Source organism: Pieris napi, chromosome 14 (genome assembly GCF_905475465.1).
Source record: "Pieris napi chromosome 14, ilPieNapi1.2, whole genome shotgun sequence".
Classification (NCBI taxonomy): domain Eukaryota; kingdom Metazoa; phylum Arthropoda; class Insecta; order Lepidoptera; family Pieridae; genus Pieris; species Pieris napi.
Window position 1 is genome coordinate 2281703 of NC_062247.1, and position 20499 is coordinate 2302201.

At 33.5% G+C, this 20499-nt stretch overlaps 1 protein-coding gene across 1 annotated transcript in view; it reads right to left on the reverse strand.

The window, feature by feature from the left end:
• Positions 1-20499, reverse strand: part of LOC125056030 — a 30466-nt gene that overhangs the window by 8260 nt on the left and 1707 nt on the right. The window contains exons 2-7 of the mRNA XM_047658847.1: positions 8894-8955; positions 6310-6362; positions 5280-5745; positions 4455-5061; positions 3642-4058; positions 2752-3012 (exon numbers count right to left, since the gene is read on the reverse strand). Of these exons, the coding sequence (XP_047514803.1) occupies positions 2752-3012; positions 3642-4058; positions 4455-5061; positions 5280-5745; positions 6310-6362; positions 8894-8898 (1809 nt within the window). The 5' untranslated portion in view covers positions 8899-8955. The remainder of the gene's footprint in view (positions 1-2751; positions 3013-3641; positions 4059-4454; positions 5062-5279; positions 5746-6309; positions 6363-8893; positions 8956-20499) is intronic.

Here is a 20499-nt window from a genome sequence, read left to right on the forward strand (position 1 = left end):
CCGGCGTCGCACTTCTATTCATATTTCACCGTTCATAACTAAGAGCGGTTAATTTTATTATTACAAAACGTATATTAAATTTGTTAACATTTTTCATAGTTTTTTAATGAAAGTATTACTATATGTAGATAGACCTACGTATATATATAATAACTCTATATATAATAGAATAACAATAATTTACTAAAAGAAAAATAAAGATATTCCGATTAGAGTTTTGAAAAATCGACTTGGTATATTACTTTTGGAAGAAATGATTATTTGCGTGAGACACTGTAGTTGATATAAATTTAATAAAAATAAGTATGATATGATATGTACGATACAAATAATATAAGAATTGACTAATTCATATGACTAATAATATAAAATGTAAAATTCCTTAAAAGATTTGCGCGCCATTGTGTGTGGCAGAATATGCAAACTAACGATTGTAACACTGCAATAAATTATTATTATTTTAAATATATCAAGGGAAACACAGCACCAAATGGAAGATTTAAATATAAAACACATTACAACGATGTAAAAAATTTTTTAGGAGTTGTTATTTTGTCTAATTTCAAATGACATTCAAAAAATTTGAATATAATTCCAATAAGAAAACAATTTATAACTAATTTGCAGTTAATGTAAATCTAATTCCTGCTTTTTGATTGGCGACACACTTCGCGGTCAGCTACTTACATATTCATTCTGTATTTTTTGCAGTTTCATAAATGTTAATTCAAACTTAATGTATGTAGCTCAAGCTTTCAAATGTTAACTGTGCATTAATTTTTGTTTTTTGTTTTTTTTTTCATATTTCAATGGGCCAACGGACGGGAGGCTCATATGATGTTAAGTGATACTGCCGCCCATCGACTCTCAATGCCCGATGGCTCGCGAGTGCGTTGTAGGCGTATTAATTGGTACGTTCTTGAAGGACATCATCCACGGGTTAATTGAGTCACAATAGATATAAATAAGTAGTAGATAATTACGAGGCAGAAGAAAAATGATCAAAGAGAAGATTTTTAAATAATATAAAGACTGAGCGTCTGATATCAATCGGTAAGGAATTACATAGCAGGATACTTTGCACTGTAAAGGAGTGATAGAATTCAGTTTTATAGTAGTTATAGGTAATTTTACTTTTTGAAGTGAAAACTTCTTTAGCGGCGTTGTACACTTTTTTTGGAATGGGTAAAAATTTTAAACTCGCGTCAGGACACGTGACCTGATCGAAAATTCGTAAGACGGATGGAGAGTAGACAGCTAGCGCGGCGAATTTAATGTAATATAAATTGTCATGTTTGTGTACGATAGCGCAATAAATAAATATTGTATTCTACCACATAAATACTTTTATACTTTAAGGAAAATTGATTTCAAAGTGTGAGGGGAACACTTATCTAGCTATCGGTAATTGTTATGTTTACAAAAACTGCTACTATTTTTTTTGTATTATGTACGTACGTACGTACGTACGTAATTGGAAAGATAAATTATACTACACAAGGACAAATGTTTTTATAACTTTTCCACGAAATAAATTAAAATTTTAGCGAACATTAAATTGGTTTTTATCACATCGTTCTCAACTTCACCGACTAAAGAATCGAGATCTTGGATGTCAAGTTATGAATTCATTTTCACTATTTCTATAGGTTATATTCTCCATATGGAATGTAGTTTAAAATCCTTTTTTTAATATTGTATAATAGTATTATTATTTTTAAAAATAATTACCATTTGTTATTACTATTTGTTGTCATAACAGGTTTTTCCTAATTTTGTGGTGCAAATAATTAATTAAAAGGTTCCAACACACAAAAAGCTTGCCTTCCTCTGTCAATCTTACAGCCAATTTGGAGCCAACTAGGCATCGCGAGAGACGATGGCAAGCCGCTGGTTGAGTATGGGATGCTACTTATGTGGACATATTAGCCCCTGGCGCGGCCGAAGAGCAGGCGGAAAAGAATAAACGGCTCAAATATAGTATTTCCTCCAACTTTGATTTTGTTCCCTTTGCAGTAGACTCTTGGGCCGTGGGGTTCAAGTGCACTGGCGCTAATTAAATATTTAAGTTTGCGCTTGGTATATAGCTCCGGTGACCCAAGCTGGTGCTTTCCTAGCTCAACGAATAAGTATCGCAATACACCGAGAAAATGCTGCCAGCGTTAAAGGTACACAGCGACCTAACTTTTAAATTTTGTTTTAATTTTCAATTGAAGTGAAACTTCTTTATAGACGTATGGGAGAAATTTTGTAGCAATGTAAAAAATCGTCACGTTTTTCGGTTACGCGCCATGTTGCTTTTTGAAGTCAAACTTCTTTATCGGCGTTGGAAAAAAAATTACCGTCATATTTTGCGGTTACGCGCCATCTTTTTCTTGTCCCTACCACGGTTGATCCGAAGAGATTCGAAGCCATTAATAACAAAAATATATAATAACGATAACAATGATAGTAATAATTCTATTACAATTGATGAAATTCTGTAATAATCTTAGTAGTAATAAGGTAAAATTAAATAATTGTATTTGTATTCATGTCTATGATAATAAAAGCCTTTTGTTAAACTTTATATAATTTAACTTTATTTAACCAATTTCTGTAAAGTTGCATATAGTAGATCATTTTTCGAAAAATAAGGTCATAAAGAAATTTCACTTCTTACGTGTGTACACCCAGTACACGCACACATGTTTATTTTTTTAATATTATTATGAACATTGTATAGGTATTTGTGTATTAAATTGAACTTACATCATCCAGCCATGGTAGCATCCACTCCTGGGCCACAGAAATATGTCCAAGAAGCATTTCGTCAATTTCTTCAGCTGTACATGTATCGCCTTTAGGCGTTTGCCAATTGGGTGGAAGACCAGAAGGCAGGATCCAGACAGCACCGTTGCTGGGGGTTAGGCCTGACTTGTGACCCGCACATAATGCGTGGCGTACTGCCCGGGCATCTTCTACTGATATATAGATGATTCGCCCATTTGCCCGAGCTGCGCGATCTGCCCACTGTAATATACAAGTTAAAATCCAATTTCGGCAAATTAGGTTTATTAATCCCGTGTAAAAGACAAGATTATAATCAAACTTAGCGATATATTTATTTACTTTGGACACAAAAACTCTTTGATTCTAACATTGAAGCTTAAATAGGAATCGTATTTTATTTCGTCAATTTTTATTATTATTTTATAAGTGACTAGCTGACTCGGCAAACGTTTGTTTTGCCATGTATATTATTCCTAGGAAACATTTTTTTACTTCAATAAAAATAATTATCTACAATAATAAAAAAATATGGGTTGTATGTATTTTTGTATGCTGTATCATATCATTTTTTTCTAAAAACAAAAAAAGTAATTTTTGGGTGAACACCCCTTATCACTAAGGGGTTTGAAAGATAAATAGTAGCCAATTCTCAGACTTGCCGAATATTCATAAAAAAATTCATAAGAATCGGTCGAGCCGTTTCGGAGGAGTATTGAATGTTCCATAGGAAGGAACATTGTGACACGAGAATTTTATATATTACACTTTGAAAGCCGTTTCATTATAGGAACCCGTGTGTTGTTAATAAATTAAGGACCACGTAAATTTTTTTATTGCAATTCGTAACAAAACTCCACTAAGAAGCTTACCAATGTAAAAATAGAAGGATCGTACTCCGGTCTTTCATCTGGTAACTCCAGGTTAACTATAAAGTCAACTCCAAAACTCGCTGTTGCTAGGGCTGAATGTGTTGCTGTTTCGCTTAGAGATACCATCCGTCTCCATCCTAAACTAGTTGAAAAGGCTGCTACAGCAGATCCTATGCTTCTAGCGTCTCCAGCTGCTAATAACGCCAATGGGGCCGCTGGGGGTGACGGAGGAGATTGAGGGGTATAGGCGAGCGCTGGGAGACGATGGGAAGGGCCCTGACGAACCACGTCTGCAAATGGTACCCCACATGCAGGTCCAACAGCAGCAGTCAACGCATCATAGTCACCAGTTCCCAAAGCGTCTATTAGGTATTTATAAGCTTGTACTGCATTGCAACGGTCGTCATATGTTTGGACCTGAAAATAATGAGGCATGCTCAAAAACCTAAAGAAGTGTTCACTGCATCTTCTACCGCATTTACTATGGAGAGTGTTCTGAGGAGTTGTTCATCGGATGTCGAGGCAGAATGAAATTCCACCCGTATCACATCGACGTCCGTCGATCCACAACTGAGCGTTTTTTAAGGCAGTTTCTGCCGTGCACCACCACTATGTAGAACCAGCTGACCACTGAAGCTGGTTGGTTCGGAAATGCTTTTTCAAGAAAAGAGAGTACAAAATTTAAGGCCAGCAACGCACTCGCAAGCCCTCTGGCATTGAGTGTCCATGGCCGCGGTATCACTCTTAACATCATGTGAGCCTCCTGCCCGTTTGTTCTATAAAAAACAGTATATAGTCATATCAGATACCAACCTTAAAAGTTGCAATTCCAGGGAGAAGTCCTTCAAGATCTCTAGCAGCTAGTACTGCTGCAGCCATTAACGCCGAAGAGTTGTAAACTTCACGTTTTGTGTCTTCAGGTAAAAATGTGACTACACGTAATTGACGTACATTGTCGCGAACTGGATGATCAGACAAAAAGGCAAGAGCACCAGCCTCGACACCGTGATCTCTCTTCTTCGTCGCCAACTCTTGCAAACCAGAAAAGTTGATTTTTAATCTGCGTAAAGCTCGAACAGCCGAGGGAGACCTAGCTAAAGCTCTCGTGTTAATCCATTTCACAACACGGCGGCTTTCAAAGTGACATTTCTCTGCGTCCATTTTACATGGTGGAGGACCCAGAGGGTAGAACGGCTCTTGGAAATGTTGATTCCAGTCACAAACAAGCGTTCGATTGTTGATACTATTGGTGATATTGTGTAAATTTGCTCCTACTGGAACGACGATAGCGCGAAGATAGTTTTCCCTTACTACTTCGTATAAAAGACGAGCCTCCCCCACATCACTTGTAAAGATAGTTGCACATGATGTATTTGAGTTACACCATTCTGGCTCATACAATTTAGGAAGCTTTGGTTGGCTGTAAAATATTTCAGATAATTAAAGATTTATCAATTTCAATTTACACACATTAGGTTATTTGAGATGAGACAAAGAGAGCCGGAATGACTTGGACTATGGACGCCTTCTTCTCTTTCTTTCTCTTCAGATCTTTAATGTTGTATTGTATAAAATTATAAGGTAAAAGAAAATTTTAGTAATTTTTGATTGGCATTACGTATTAAAATTCACACTTACTTTTTCAATGTTATATTATTTTGCATATCAGCCTGTAGTTCTACTGCTGTATCTCGTGGTATGTAATACTTTCGAGCTATTAAAGCGTCTTCTAAATCCAGTATTGATCTAGCTGGTGGTGGGGCCACACACACCCGTCTAGTTGGGGACATAATAACATCGCCAAGATCATCCAAGCCATTATTCCTGAGCAACCACGATGAGAGCGTACTACCCGCTGGCACTGATAAGAGCGCTACGTGTAATTTTCCCAGACCTAGGTCTGAGAAGATTGCTTTTTGGCAGGCGACTGAGTCTGCTCTTGATGGAGACACACATAGTTCCGGTGGTGGAACTGCATGTGCTCTTATTCCTCCTATGCGTAATGTTAGTGCAGCTAACTCTGCTAACGCTGGTGACGCATCGGCACCATCTCCCGCCACACATGCTGTCACTGCTATGGATTCTTTGTGAGTTATGTTAGTTTCTGTAATAGATTTACTTGGAGTTCATTTTAAATTTCTAGATTATGTAATTTTTAAACCGGTTTAGGTAGATAATAATTTTTTTACTGGATTTAAGTTATGTATTTACATTTATTTTTCAAAAAAGTGACTAAAGACAAAAGGTGTTGAATGTCAAAAAGTGTCACAGCTGTAGAAAAAGTTGCATTATACATTATATATATTATATAGATAATGCATACAGGTGTGACACTTTTCGACTTTTTCTACAGCTGTGACACTTTTTGACATTCAACACCTTTTGTCTTCAGTCACCGTGACCACGCACAAAGCAAGCGAAACGTCGGTTAAAATTATGAAAAATAGTTAATACATAACTTAAATCCGGTAAAAAATTGTTTTATTATCAAATGTGTGAAAGTTATGTCAATAAAAGACAATACTAGGTTTAGGTAGAGTCAATAAGGAAAGCTATGTAAAACTATTAACGCTCTGTTCAAGAATTTTAAAATTGCTTCACAAGTTAAGAACATAGAACCTAACTCTATTCTCTTAATGATATTGGAAAAAAGATTATAAGTAATTACCTGAAACAGTGATGGTAATGGCGAGCAGCAGAGTGCACGCCGTGCTTCTCCAACTAAGAAAAGAATAAACTTAGGTAAATCAATTGTATTTAAAAGTACTTTGGAATACAAAAATCCACATTTTTTAGGATTTTAGAAGTAAGCTTAGTATAGCATACATCTAAAATCTTTTACCTACATTTCCCTATTTCCCGAATGTTTTAAACATACTAACATACTATAATACTACCATATCGATTATACTATCTACACTATTCCCTGTTTTGACTTAAATTCTCCAAGGCTAAACAACTGTTCAAACTTATTTAATTTTTAATTGTTAATTTTGTGTACAATTGCTGCGAAATGTTTATTCGTGCTTCAGGGTGATATTCAAAAAAGGGGCTTGGCACGAACGTATATAAAATTCTATATAATTTCGACAAAATTCAGACATAAAGGTCAACAAACCGGCTGTTGCAGATATTTTTAACCTTTTAATATTATAATATTGTATTGTGTATACTAGCAATGCGTGTGGAAAGTCTACTTAAGTCGGACTATAGATATATTTTTGATATAGTAAATTTTTTATTCTACTTCGTTTTACTTCCTTTCAGATTATAAGATACACACTTACCTTCATAATCTAATCAACATACAGATTTTACTTTACAACGATATATCTAACACATTTTTAAATTCGTAACATTATTTACGTAGAATGTCCGACATCAGGAAATTTAAAAATAACTCTACAGGTATATATTCTTTTTGTAGATTTGTTATATCTTCAATTGTTTTCACAGCGCACGCGATGACAGATTTTTTATGGATATTTTTTTCACATCTTAGGATATATTATTGCATTTTTGTTAGGGTTCCTATTTTTTTAAATTTAATATAGCCTATGTCAGTCAGTGAAGATAGTTATATTCTATTTTTCATTTTAGTTTTTCGTATAACTATACGAATAATATATTAGGTTCAAAGATGTTTATTATCATTAAAAACATAATATTTAAATTTTAATGCTAAAGAAATAGTCATCGGATACTGCCAAAACTGCTTTTTTATATTACTAACTCTTAAATTTTAACATCTTAAAAATCACATGATGTCCGATAATTTGCGTCGCAGTTTCCCTCAAATTGTGATGTAACATAATCTTGTTTTAACGACAGATATAAAAAGCATCTGATCGCTTCGCATATTAACAAGTGATCATTTTACCAAAGATACCGGTTACCAACGGTATTGTAAAATCGCTTTCAACATTATTTATGTAACATAAATGTTATCTTTATGTTATTTATGTAAAGTATTTTGTTTTTAGTGCCACTAGATTTATAGCTTAGCACTTTTGTTTGCAGCTAAAACTGCGCAACAGTTATTTATCTATTTTCCTCTTACTAGTTTTGAAATCTTCAATTTGAAATTTAGTAACTCTTAAAATTATTATATTTTGCTATTGCATTTAAGTTCTTCTAAAAACTATTTTAAAAATTGTAAGTATAGAGTTTCTTCCCCATTCTTCTCCATATGAAACTACCTTTTGGATGGGGCAACAAGCGTCATATTTTTATAGTCCAGGGGGAAAACGGGCAGAAGGATCATCTGATGTTAAGTGATATAACCGCCCATAGACACTCTCAATATCAGAGGGCTCGCAAGTGCGTTGTAATTTTTTTTAACCTTAATATTTTTGACTTTCAAAAGTGCCTTTTAAATAGGCCTAATTGAAATAAATGATTCGACTTTGACATACAACAATGACGAATTCTAGTATTATCGACCATTGATATGAATAGATCAGGTGTTTATTATCACGTAATTAATCTGTGTTTGATGTGTTATGTCTTTTATAATTAATATTTTTCAGAAACATTAAGTATGAGTCTTAGAATCCTAAATTACTTATATTAGAATGTTTACTTTTTAAGTTTCGCTGATACGATTAACTATGTAGCGTTCTACAATCCGCGCTCACAAACCACTGAAATATTCCGGCCGCTAAGTATATTTAGAGAGCCTTTGGGCCACCAGTCAGTGGTTAGTCTGGTCGAAGATCCCCCCTTTAGATTGGAGCGACTGTACACCATCCTTCCTCCACAACTAATATGTATTAATGTGCTGATAAACTTAAAGAAGGAAAACCATCGTGCCTTAGACCTTAAAATCAACGGCGCGTGTCAGGCAAAAGCCTTACATATTCTATTCAAAAATTGAGCAACAGAAATCTGAGGGGTAGGTATATATCTGGTTCAAATTCAAAAATCATTTATTCATATACGTAACAAAATGTACAGTTATGAACGTCAAAAATAAATATGTATGAAATGCTTCTAATTTTTCATTTACTGCCAGAACTAATTCACGTAGAACGGACAAGAAGAACTGGCAAGAAACTATCCGCCACTTATTTTAAACGTCTAGTTTTTTTTTTGCAAAACGTTTGTAAGGAGCTGCAATTACACCATGTTCTACATGACATCTTAAGTAATTAATAATAATAAAATAAATATTTAACAAAGATTTGTCCTCTATCAGCAGGCTTAGTGAAATTGGAGCACGCACTTACATTCTCGTGGGTTCTAGTTCTTACCTCATGTGAAATTTAACCGGAGACTGGTTCGAAGGTGGCGCCGGGTTCCTTGCACCAGCTGCCTGAAATAAAAAATAAATGTGTAATGTAATCTAAGCCAATATTTGTTTGTAACGAATAAACTCAAAAACTGGAATTCAATAAATTTTTCACAACTTTTTACTTGTTTCAATTATAAATGTCATATTTTCTGTATCTTTAAGTTGTTTCAATACTTAAGATAAATTACCGATGGTAGGTAGTTGCTTTCGATTGAACAAAAAATAGCCCTTGAACTTGGAATATAATATAAAAACCTAAATTTATATGCTACTGAGTATTAACAATATTAATTAAGACTTTTTTAATGAAGCAACCCTTTTTCTTGTGTCTATCTTGCGTCTTATATATTAATGTTATAATAGTAAATTAGCACGCCATTCGTTCTTATATACAGTGGTACGTATATACGAGTTGATACGTATTATTCAATAAATGATTATTTGCGTGAGACACTGTAGTTGATATAAATTTAATAACGTATGATATGATATATGTACGATACAATATAAGAATTGACTAATTACTAACTGACTAATTAATAAACGAAAATCGAGTATGAGGGGAGCACCTATGGACATCCAGACCCAGCTCGTTTAACGAAATGCTCAATCTGGACATCGGTGAGTTTTGGTCAAAACGCGATCTCCGTATACATTGAGGAATCGCAGAAAATTAATTGATGTATCGAAATTAAGATACTTAACAATCAGGTTTATTGCCCCAAACAAACAAAATCTAAATTTCGTGTACCCTGTAGATATTCCAGGCATCCCATCATTCCATTTGTCCCTCCTATGGGAGCGTTCATATTATATATATATATATATATATATATATATATATATATATATTTTAGTTAATACATAATTAGAAGCGCAAAATGTAAGCAATTAACTTACACTTGTAGCCAATAAATTGTAATACGTCAGTTTAGTAATAAATGTGCCCTTTAGTTTTTCATACATTCATAAATTGTAATATAACATTCTCGTTTCTTATCTCTATTAGATCGACTATACTTATATTCTTTATAGGTAACAGGTGTCACTTAGATAACCCTTAAGTAAAAAAAGTTAGTGGCTCTCATCACTGAGATCGTAAACGCGATCCCCGGCTGTGCACTCATGGACTTTCTTTCTATGTGCGCATTTAACATTCGCTCGAAAGGTGAAGGAAAACATCGCGAGGAGACCGACATGTCTTAGACCCCAAAAGTCAACGGCGTGTATCAGGCACAGGAGGCTGATCATCTACTTGCGTAATAGATTGAAAAATGATCATGAAACAGATTCAGAAATCTGAGGCCCAGAACTAAAGAGGTGGAGGCCACAGATTTTTTTATATTTTTTTAATAGCAGCCTGCACATCAAAATGTATAATTTAACAAAAGATACGTAATAAAATAAGTTTCATGATTATTTCCTTAATAATAAAAAAATATAAAAATAGTCTAGTTGCTACAGGTTTTTGTCGATTATTTAAATACGTTTGGGCTTTCAAAATTACTACTGATAGTCCAGTCAAATTATGGCTAAAAACGGGTTAAATAAACATGAGCGAACACAGTTTGGGGATTTTGAGGATCGATAGGGGGGTGTATTCTGAGCATAAATTCCAATTTGAGGGGTTGTACTGAGGTCAGCTCAAGGTCATTTCGATGGAAACGCGTTTAATTCGATATCTCGAGAATGGTTAGTGTTAGGCGAAAAATTGTAGAGACCTTTTCTTTTCCTAACTAAATTTACTAACTTTTTTATTAGAAACTTTTTTTTATAACATTAATGTTTTTCAAGTTATTACTACCGCAAGGCAGAAATTTTACTTTTTTTTCAATTTTTCGTCGTTTTCTCCCCAACCATTTAATTTTATTAAATTTTACCGATCATGGAAGTGTAGATCTTTTAATTATGAACAATTTTGTTCTTAAACTTTTTTCCGTAATGCCAATACCTTCGGAGTTATAGATTACTTTACCGAGCGAAATCCGCGCCACTGTCGCAATATAAAAAGGTCAATCGATTAAACTATTTAAAAATTAGGTATTTAATTTAGGTAAATTTAAGTAAATTAACAATTAAAACTGTTTCACACATTTATTTATAGAAAAATAGGTTATAAAATTCGGAATATTAAGCACCCGAGGTCGATGGAAGTGATTCGTAAATATTCGTGGTCCTGACGGTATCGGGGCATACGTCATCCTCGTCCATTGCGTCAAGATCATCATCGTCGATAACGTTCGCGACATTCGAACAATAGTTCTCTTGGCAATTGGTGCAAATCACTGAGCAAAAGAGGCCGGCCTTTCTGCATTCGCACGCTTTGCCGCATTTGGTTTTGCATTTGCACGCAATCGATCTCAGTAAATTATTAATCTTAATATATGATTAATAATGATAATTAATCAGTAATTATTAGCCGATAGCGATGTCATTGAAACCAGCTCCGGATAATTTAGGACGACGTATGCCCCGATACCGTCAGGACCACGAATATTCACGAATCACTTCCATCGACCTCGGGTGCTTAATATTCCGAATTTTATAACCTATTTTTCTATAAATAAATGTGTGAAACAGTTTTAATTGTTAATTTACTTAAATTTACCTAAATTAAATACCTAATTTTTAAATAGTTTAATCGATTGACCTTTTTATATTGCGACAGTGGCGCGGATTTCGCTCGGTAAAGTAATCTATAACTCCGAAGGTATTGGCATTACGGAAAAAAGTTTAACAACAAAATTGTTCATAATTAAAAGATCTACACTTCCATGATCGGTAAAATTTAATAAAATTAAATGGTTGGGGAGAAAACGACGAAAAATTGAAAAAAAAGTAAAATTTCTGCCTTGCGGTAGTAATAACTTGAAAAACATTAATGTTATAAAAAAAAGTTTCTAATAAAAAAGTTAGTAAATTTAGTTAGGAAAAGAAAAGGTCTCTACAATTTTTCGCCTAACACTAACCATTCTCGAGATATCGAATTAAACGCGTTTCCATCGAAATGACCTTGAGCTGACCTCAGTACAACCCCTCAAATTGGAATTTATGCTCAGAATACACCCCTCTATCGATCCTCAAAATCCCCAAACTGTGTTCGCTCATGTTTATTTATTTCGTAATTTGACTGGAGTATGATTGTAATGTAATGTAACGAAGTGTTTTTGCTTTATCAGTTGTCAAGAGTCTAATGACCTGTCATGTTCAAAACTCAAGTAGGTATAACCAGTTTCATATTGAGTAGGTAGTGACTGCAATTGTTTATTAAGAATTACTATTTATAAATAATTTCCAAAGTATTACCTTAAAGCATTTATATGATAATTATTCACTTTTGAATGGAAATTAAATACATATATCAAAGTAATTTTGACACTTACTTTAAAAAAAATATTCAATTACTTTATTAGTGGTGGAGTGCTAAAATCGTAAAGTTTCGTTAATCATATTAAAAAAAATTGTAGTTATAGTTCATGTTTATACCAGCGATTGATCGATTGGACGGAATTTAGTGAAGATACACACAACAGGCCGGCAACGCACTCGCGAGCTCTCTGGCATTGAGTGTCCATGGGCGCCGGTATCACTTAACATCCTCCTGCCCGTTTGCCCCCTGTTCTATAAAAAAAAAACTCTATTGGTGCACAGCCGGGGTTCGAACCTACGACTTCAAGGATGAAAGTCGTACGCTGAAGCCACTAGACCAATACTGCGTGTATTTGTCGTAAGAATAAATATATTTTTCCAAGAAGGCAACAAGTATAATTAGAACCAATTTGATATCGATAAAATTGTCGTTTGAGTACTTACGCATGAGAACTCAAATGAATAGAAACGATTGTTTAAACTATAATCGTCTAGAATAATTACCACTTAACAAACATTAGTATGTTGTTTAGTATAAAATATATATAGAGCTCACTATTTCTATTTCAATCTTGAGGTATTTTAGTTCGAAATTTGAACGTTACGTTTAAGTACGTTGAAGCAACGTACAACATATAATTTTTTTAGAAGACCATATTCATATTTGTATTTTTTTTACAGAATAACGCATTTTAATGTTGATGAGCAGTGTTGGCCTAGTGGCTTCAGCGTGCGACTCTCATCCCTGAGGTCGTAGGTTCGATCCAGGCTGCACCAATGGACTTTCTTTCTATGTGCGCATTTAACATTCGCTCGAACGGTGAAGGAAAACATCGTGAGGAAACATGTCTTAGACTCAAAAAGTCGACGGCGTGTGTCAAGCACAGGAGGCCGATCATCTACTTGCCTATTAGATTGCCAAATGTTCATGAAACAGATACATAAATCTAAGGCCCAGACCTAAAGGGGTTGTAGCGCCACTGATTTATTTATTTTATTTTTATTTTCTATACAGAATTTGTCCGCTGTCTTGGCTTCAGGGGAAGTGTGTCATGGATATGTTAACGTAAAATTGTAAACACCGTTAGATTGTAATCTATCTCGCGAGATTATAAACTGTCGAAAGATTGTGAACCTCAGCGTACTGCTTACAATTTAACGTATTATTATTCGGTAGATTGTACTACACTAACTTAGTTATCATTCAAACTTCTTTGGTCAATTACAGATTAGTTTTACTTCCCAACAATTTCATATAACTACCGAATAATAATACGTTAATTTGTAAGCAGTTCGTTGAGGTTCACAATCTTTCGACAGTTTACAATCTCGCGAGATAGATTACAATCTAACGGTTTTTACAATTTTACGGTGACAGATACATAGATCCACCGCTGGTTTTGTCGTGATGACGTAATTCCGTTATTTTCTGTCAGTGCCAGGCAATTATGAGTCATTGAATAATTGTTTTACTAAGACTAGAATCATCGTTCCACAACTTAGCCTTTTATGGTACATTTAGACGCACCCAACTGAAGCTGCCTATCGACGTATAACCGAGCCAATACGTCTTAAGCTTTAACCTCTCAAGTAAGGAGCATACCAATTTTTAAAATTTCCCGGATTTTAAGCCCACGCATTTAACAATCCTCTAGTAGTAGTGACAAAATAATCGAAATTTCTCATAAACGTTTACAACATAATTAAGTATATTCTATCATGTTAGTGGATGTTGCAATATTATTAATGAGAAATATGTAAATATCCCAACCTACCAGACCGGAAAATTCACCTAAAAATGCATTTTTTTGTATAACAAAGGGCAAAGGAAGTCGAAATAAAAAACATACATTGAACTAAGTCACACGTAATTCGGCTATGTTGTGTGATGGTGTGAAACAAAGTGTACATGTACGTGGGGTGCGCTTATGATGCAGGTGATTTAGCACTATGGATATTCTTAATACTGCTTAATATTCCGAGATAGCATAAACAAGTCAAGGCTTAAATAGTGGTCATTGTTTGTCCGGGCTAGACCTGTCAAGTAATACCCATGAACTCTCTCAATAACACAGGGAAAAGATTAAAGAATTAGTACGCTCCCACTTAATCGTCCATTGATATTACGTTAACACCTACATCCGTATAAGCAATAATATCATCTTCCGTCACGTTTATATTATTAAAAGGTACTTTATCCAAATGGTAAACATTAAAATTCGCATTAAATAAATTCATAACTCAAATATGTTTGTCTTAAAAGATAATTAGAAGCTAAAGCTTTCTAATATTTAATAATTTTATTCATAACTTTCTTCTCATTTATTCGCAAGTTTTTTATGGAACAGAGGGCAATCGCCAGGAGTCTCACCTGATGGTGAGTCATACCGCTGCGCATGGACACTCTCAATGCCAATGGGCTCGCGAGTGCGTGGCCGGCCTTTTAAGAATTGGTTCTTGAATACGGTCAAGTGGAAGGAGCTGATACTCCATGTGGAGCCGGATTTGCGCTTTATAGTAGATAGTATCGACAAAGGGTGTTTTTTGGAAGTGGAACCTCTTAGTAATATATAATTAATAACACAGTATCTTAGATAATATGTAATTAATTACATATCAAAATTAACACATTAGTGTTAATTTTGATGTAAGATTAAAACTCGAGACTTAAAATATGCGTCAAAATTAAATTCGTTTTCGAGATACGGCAACCAAACTTAGCGCAAAATCTCTACACTGAATTTTACCCTAAGCTAGACTAAAATATATACGATATCGAACAAGGTATTCGATACATGAGCAGAGAAAAATTGCAGATGGTATCTTTTGGAATCAAACCGAATAAAGAATCGGAGTGCCGTGGCATGTAGTTGCTGGGCATCTCCGTTGTTAATGGGTATTAAAGATTTTTATTTATTGTAAAATAAACCTTTATTGTACTTAATCTATTATGGGTGCTTTTTACATTATTTACTAATATGACAAAAGCTTCCTCCAAATGTCGGAATATTCTATGTATTATACGAACGTTTAAACCATTTATGGTACAAGTGAGTATACCACTTCTTAACAAATATAAAACTTTCAGAAGTTTCCACAGATGTTTTAGTATAACAAAAAGAAATATTATTTAGATTTTAATCGCCCGATAACTAAAAAAAGTATTGTTTAGGTTTATATTTTTCACATCTGCAAAAGAATCGTAATTTGCGCAATTCAATTTCCAATACTAAGCTTGTCTAATCCTTTATATACATAAGACAATGATTTGACCAGAACGTTTTTAAAACTACTTAAGACAATGTTCATTCTAAATCTTTTAATGAGAAAGTTAAACAACTTTCTCTTAACAACTATTATACATAGATAGAGTGTACCTTACCATACATACCTACGTATCTACTACTCTGCTACTAGTAAAAAAAAAATTAACAAATTTATTTATTTAAAGTAAAACATAAAATAAATAGACACATTGGACATATCCAAAAAAAAAAGGTTCACTGATGAAAAATCCAATACAAAGTAAAACACGACAAAACATGACAGCACAAAATTTAACACCAAACTAGCAGCTATAAAAAAAACAAGGAAGATACAAGGCTTAAGACATTAAGACTTTCAACTTATTCTTAAATGAAGCAGTAGAGGATGTCAACAATACTATACTTTGTCACTACTGTCTGCCTGTAATGCCCCAAATGGCATTATTAACGCAGGAAGCAATTGGATCACAAGGGAGTTCGTTTATATGACATACGAGAAAAAGTATCGAAATTTTCTGATCTTTTTATGGCAACTTCTCTTTCCTGCTTGCATAATAAAGAAATTCACATACATCTAGAAATTGAGACTCAGCCCTAGTAAGAACGTAAAACGAAAGATGTTATAAACAAATGAAGGTATAACTCTAAATATATATTTTATTAGTGTCGGTTAAGAATATTGTAAATACTGATTATTTGTGTGTTGGAAATATATGTCTGTTTATTCTAAACTGAATAATAAGTATGTAGAATTTTCTTTTCGATATAATAATATGTAATAAGTATATAAAATTAGTTGTTACATTGTTTTTTTTAATATAGATATTTTTATAACAAAAAAGGGTTTTTATTTTTAATTTATGTAAAACTATTCGAGATTAGTGCAGGGATTCGTAATGAAGTGGAGCATTTAAATGTTTGAATTTGGCTATAAAATTGCATAATGCTGCAATGTTTTACACTATTAACGGTCCGACTTGCGAATCAATTAAATAATTAAGTGATTTTTAAGTTGCTTTCTGTAATATTAAGGACACCTACGATAAAAACTTGCAAAATAATTTATAGCAATTATTATGTCAAAATATCATTATTTATACGGAAGGTTATCAAGATTTTTTTTTATTATTTGCTTAATATTTACAACAATGTTTTTGTCATGGATATTAATACTGCGCTCGAGGTTGTTTACTGCAAAATGACAGGATATTATAGTAATTGAGAGAGCAACGTTGGCCGTGCGTTTACAATTTACAACTATGCTCCAGTAAAAAAAAATCTTTTCGCATTTATAACTCAATTATACGGTGAAATTATCGTGACGAAACCACAAAGGCACGCCGCCGTTGACTTCAGAAACAACCGCGTGTCAGTCAGGTAGTTAGGTACAGAAGACAAATCTACTTGGCTATTTAAAAAAAACTTGATACAGAAACAACCAAAGGTTATAGCATAAAATGAACGTTACTTCTTAATTAGTTTTCGATGTTGTCATGTATTTGTAAGTTGTTATTGCTGTCACACGTTACGTTTTCTGATACAAGTTTACTTAAATAAGCACTTATGAAGTTAAAATATTCAATTTTGAAATTTTTACCGGATTGAGTGGCTGGTAATTTGGTACTTAATTGAAATTACAATTACGCTGAAATATCGTGTGGACGAAACTTTAATTTTGAAATATTTTATCCATAGCGGAACTTTAGTGACAGATTTTTAAAGTCCCACTTTTAATATAAAAATAAGAAATCTCTTATGCCTTGTTAACTTTTTATTCTCTACTAATTCATTTTAAGATTCTTTCATGAACATAATACAGTATTATGTAATTTAACGAACGACTGATTTAATTTATAGTAAATTTGTTGAATTACGAATTAAGTTCGGTAGCGGTTGTTGTATGGATATGTTCAAATTAAACACTTTGTTTGAAGCTGGGTAACAACTGGCTTTAATTGTTTAAAACGTGAGTTTATAACAAAGATAACATTAGGGGTAGTGGGGTTGCGACGCTAGATTAACAAAAAAATAACTTGACTTATCCAAGAGCTCGTAAATCTAAGTTACATAATAATAGTGATAATTATCGGAAACGAGAATGTTAAAATACAATTTATGGGTGTGGTAAAACCAAAGGACTCATTTTGGCTTTAAGTGTGCGATGATTGCTTACATTTTGGTTACGCTTCTACTTATTTACTAAAATATGTATATTTAACTTAACTGATGTTAGGTTACATAACTCATAGTGCCACCTTAAAACAGCTCCAAATTTTTTGTTACATATTTTCATCACTCGTCGATGGTGTACAATGCAATAATTGGTCCGAGAGCTGGCGCCAATTTTTGGGCAGGTATTTGAGGCAAGCTGAAAACTTGTCACATACCTCTCCTATTATATTCCAACACGGAATTGCAGACCTGGCTGGTGAGTAGCGGGGCTAAATCAACCCCTACATTTTTAAAAATATTATTTTTTTTTCCCCAAAAATATATTTGAGGCAATACACAATTTATATATGTTGCAGTGTAATACTTAATAAATACGAAAAAAAATAAGCCAGACAATTTAATCGGGGCTGTAACATTGCCAGACGCGTGCAAACATTTTTTGCAAAAAATTGTAAAAAATGTTTTTGAGGCAGCTTAAAATTTTAATGGAATGTTATTTATAACTATAAAATTAGATTCCCAAAAAGACAGATCATTTTGGTAGGGCTTTCTACCTGCCAGGTGATCAAACAAATAATGGATGAGTACGGGCCTGTACTACTATAGACAAGCTGTAGTATGAGAGAGAGCGCATTTCGACAGCTGTCTTCGTTCTTGATTGCCGCGTTACTATTGGCTCTAGCGAGGCCACGTGACTTACAATAACCCATGAGGTTTCTAGTTAGAATTTCGGAGTAAAAAATAAAAAAAAACGGAATTTATACTAAATACATTTTGCATAAAAGTGATTGTATTGATTTATGGACGTTGAAGGGACATAATTTTTTGATTTCTTTTTTATCTTAAAAAATTAGTTATTAGCCCCGCTACTCACCAGCCAGGTCTGCAATTCAGTGTTGGAATATAATAGGAGAGGTATGTGACAAGTTTTCAGCTTGCCTCAAATACCTGCCCAAAAATTGGTGCCAGCTCTCCTACTAAATGTGGTGGCTCTTTAACCCTATATAAATTTATTAAAACATCAAGATATGTGAAATTAATGATGGAAGGTACAAATTTAATAATACTACTATCCTTATGTAATATACTGGGAACTGAGACAATATCATTTACATCATGCATGTAATATTATGAGTTTTTTAAATTTTTTAAGGGGTCCAAAGCCATGAAGAGAACAATAGAAAAAAAATTGGAGCTGTTTTAAGATGAAGCCGTGATTCGACAAATTTACCTAATCGATATATTTAATTGATTTTAACAAGGAATTTAAAAAGTAATTACCACCAGCTCTTAACTTCAAGTAGATTAATAATGAAATGTAACAGCTTATACTGGTTCTTTATCTCTGTTAATCACTTGTTATTATTTAAACAGGAATTAATTATATTATTAACTTGATAAACAAATATAAACTGATTAGTTTGCAGTTCATGGGGACTGTCGCCAATTTATTGCGACTCCGGTCCCGATGTTGAGTTTTTGTACCCAGCGACCAGAACGTTGCGATATCTACCGTATTATTTATAAAATAGAAGCAAGTAGCAATATAAGGGCCTTATAGCCTAGCTGTCTTATTAGGTGTCCGTTAGGTATCGGGTTCGATTCTCGTTCGGAGCGCAAGTTTATTCTATAAAATGTGTGATCTGCCTTCGAATTTACTGCCAATAGAATTTCTAAGGTATGCAGAGGGCAACAAACCTACGAAAGGAGACTGTGAGGTTTAGAATGTATGTATCCTAGTATAAGTCCTTGGAAATTACAAGTGGTCTAGTAATTCAACATTTTTTTTGTCCCTGTAATTGTCCCGGAATGCGAGACCGACCCCGGAGCCTCTGTGACGCGGCTTTGTAGGAACTACTCAAGGTACTGCAACTCGAATACCTTGGAATTAAAAAATTAGGAATATATAATCGGTTTCTATAATAAAGGTGCAACGCGAACGTTGGCATAGACTTTCCAATGATCGTTAGTTATTCTGACCTTTTATAAATTGCGTTATAGAAAATATATTTATGTCGAATCGAACTATGATATACGATCTTATTAACTTATTTAATAGCAAAAATAATAAAACAGTTGTAAAATTAAAATAGTTACGATCATTAAAAGTACCGTAATGGGATGGTAAACCCATCTATAAAGTTGAGATTACTAGTTTCTACTATAATAAAGAGGAAATATTTGATTGTTTGGCTAGGCTCAAAAACTACTGGACCGATTTAAAAAATTCTTTCACCATTAGAATCCTGCATTATGCCTGATAACCATAGACTATAGATTATTTCAAAAAAGTTTGGAAGCCGTATGATAAGGCCGATAATGTGAACCAAAGTGTGAAAAAAAAAACCCCCCTATATCGCGTACGCTGCGAAAACTTGACAATATATGTACCAAAGTTACGTACTACAGTTTCATAGAATCATCATTATCTACAAAAAAGTCCGAGATACCAAAAGTCTAACTATTACATATTTAATAAAATAAATATGCATCCGTGGAAAGTATTTGTACATGTTTACTACGCCCAGTACATACATTTCAACGTTTTTTTATGTCCTTATATTGGGCAGACCTGTTCTCTGCTTTATTTGCAATCAAATATACTACATAATTACTATTAAAAAATATGTATTAATACTTAAATGTATGTTTATTTATTAAGTTAAAACTGGGTCCGTTAAATTTTTTAATAAATTGCATTTGTGTAGGAAGATTTCGATATGGAAGTGACATTATAAAAAGTGGATCACCTTAGAAA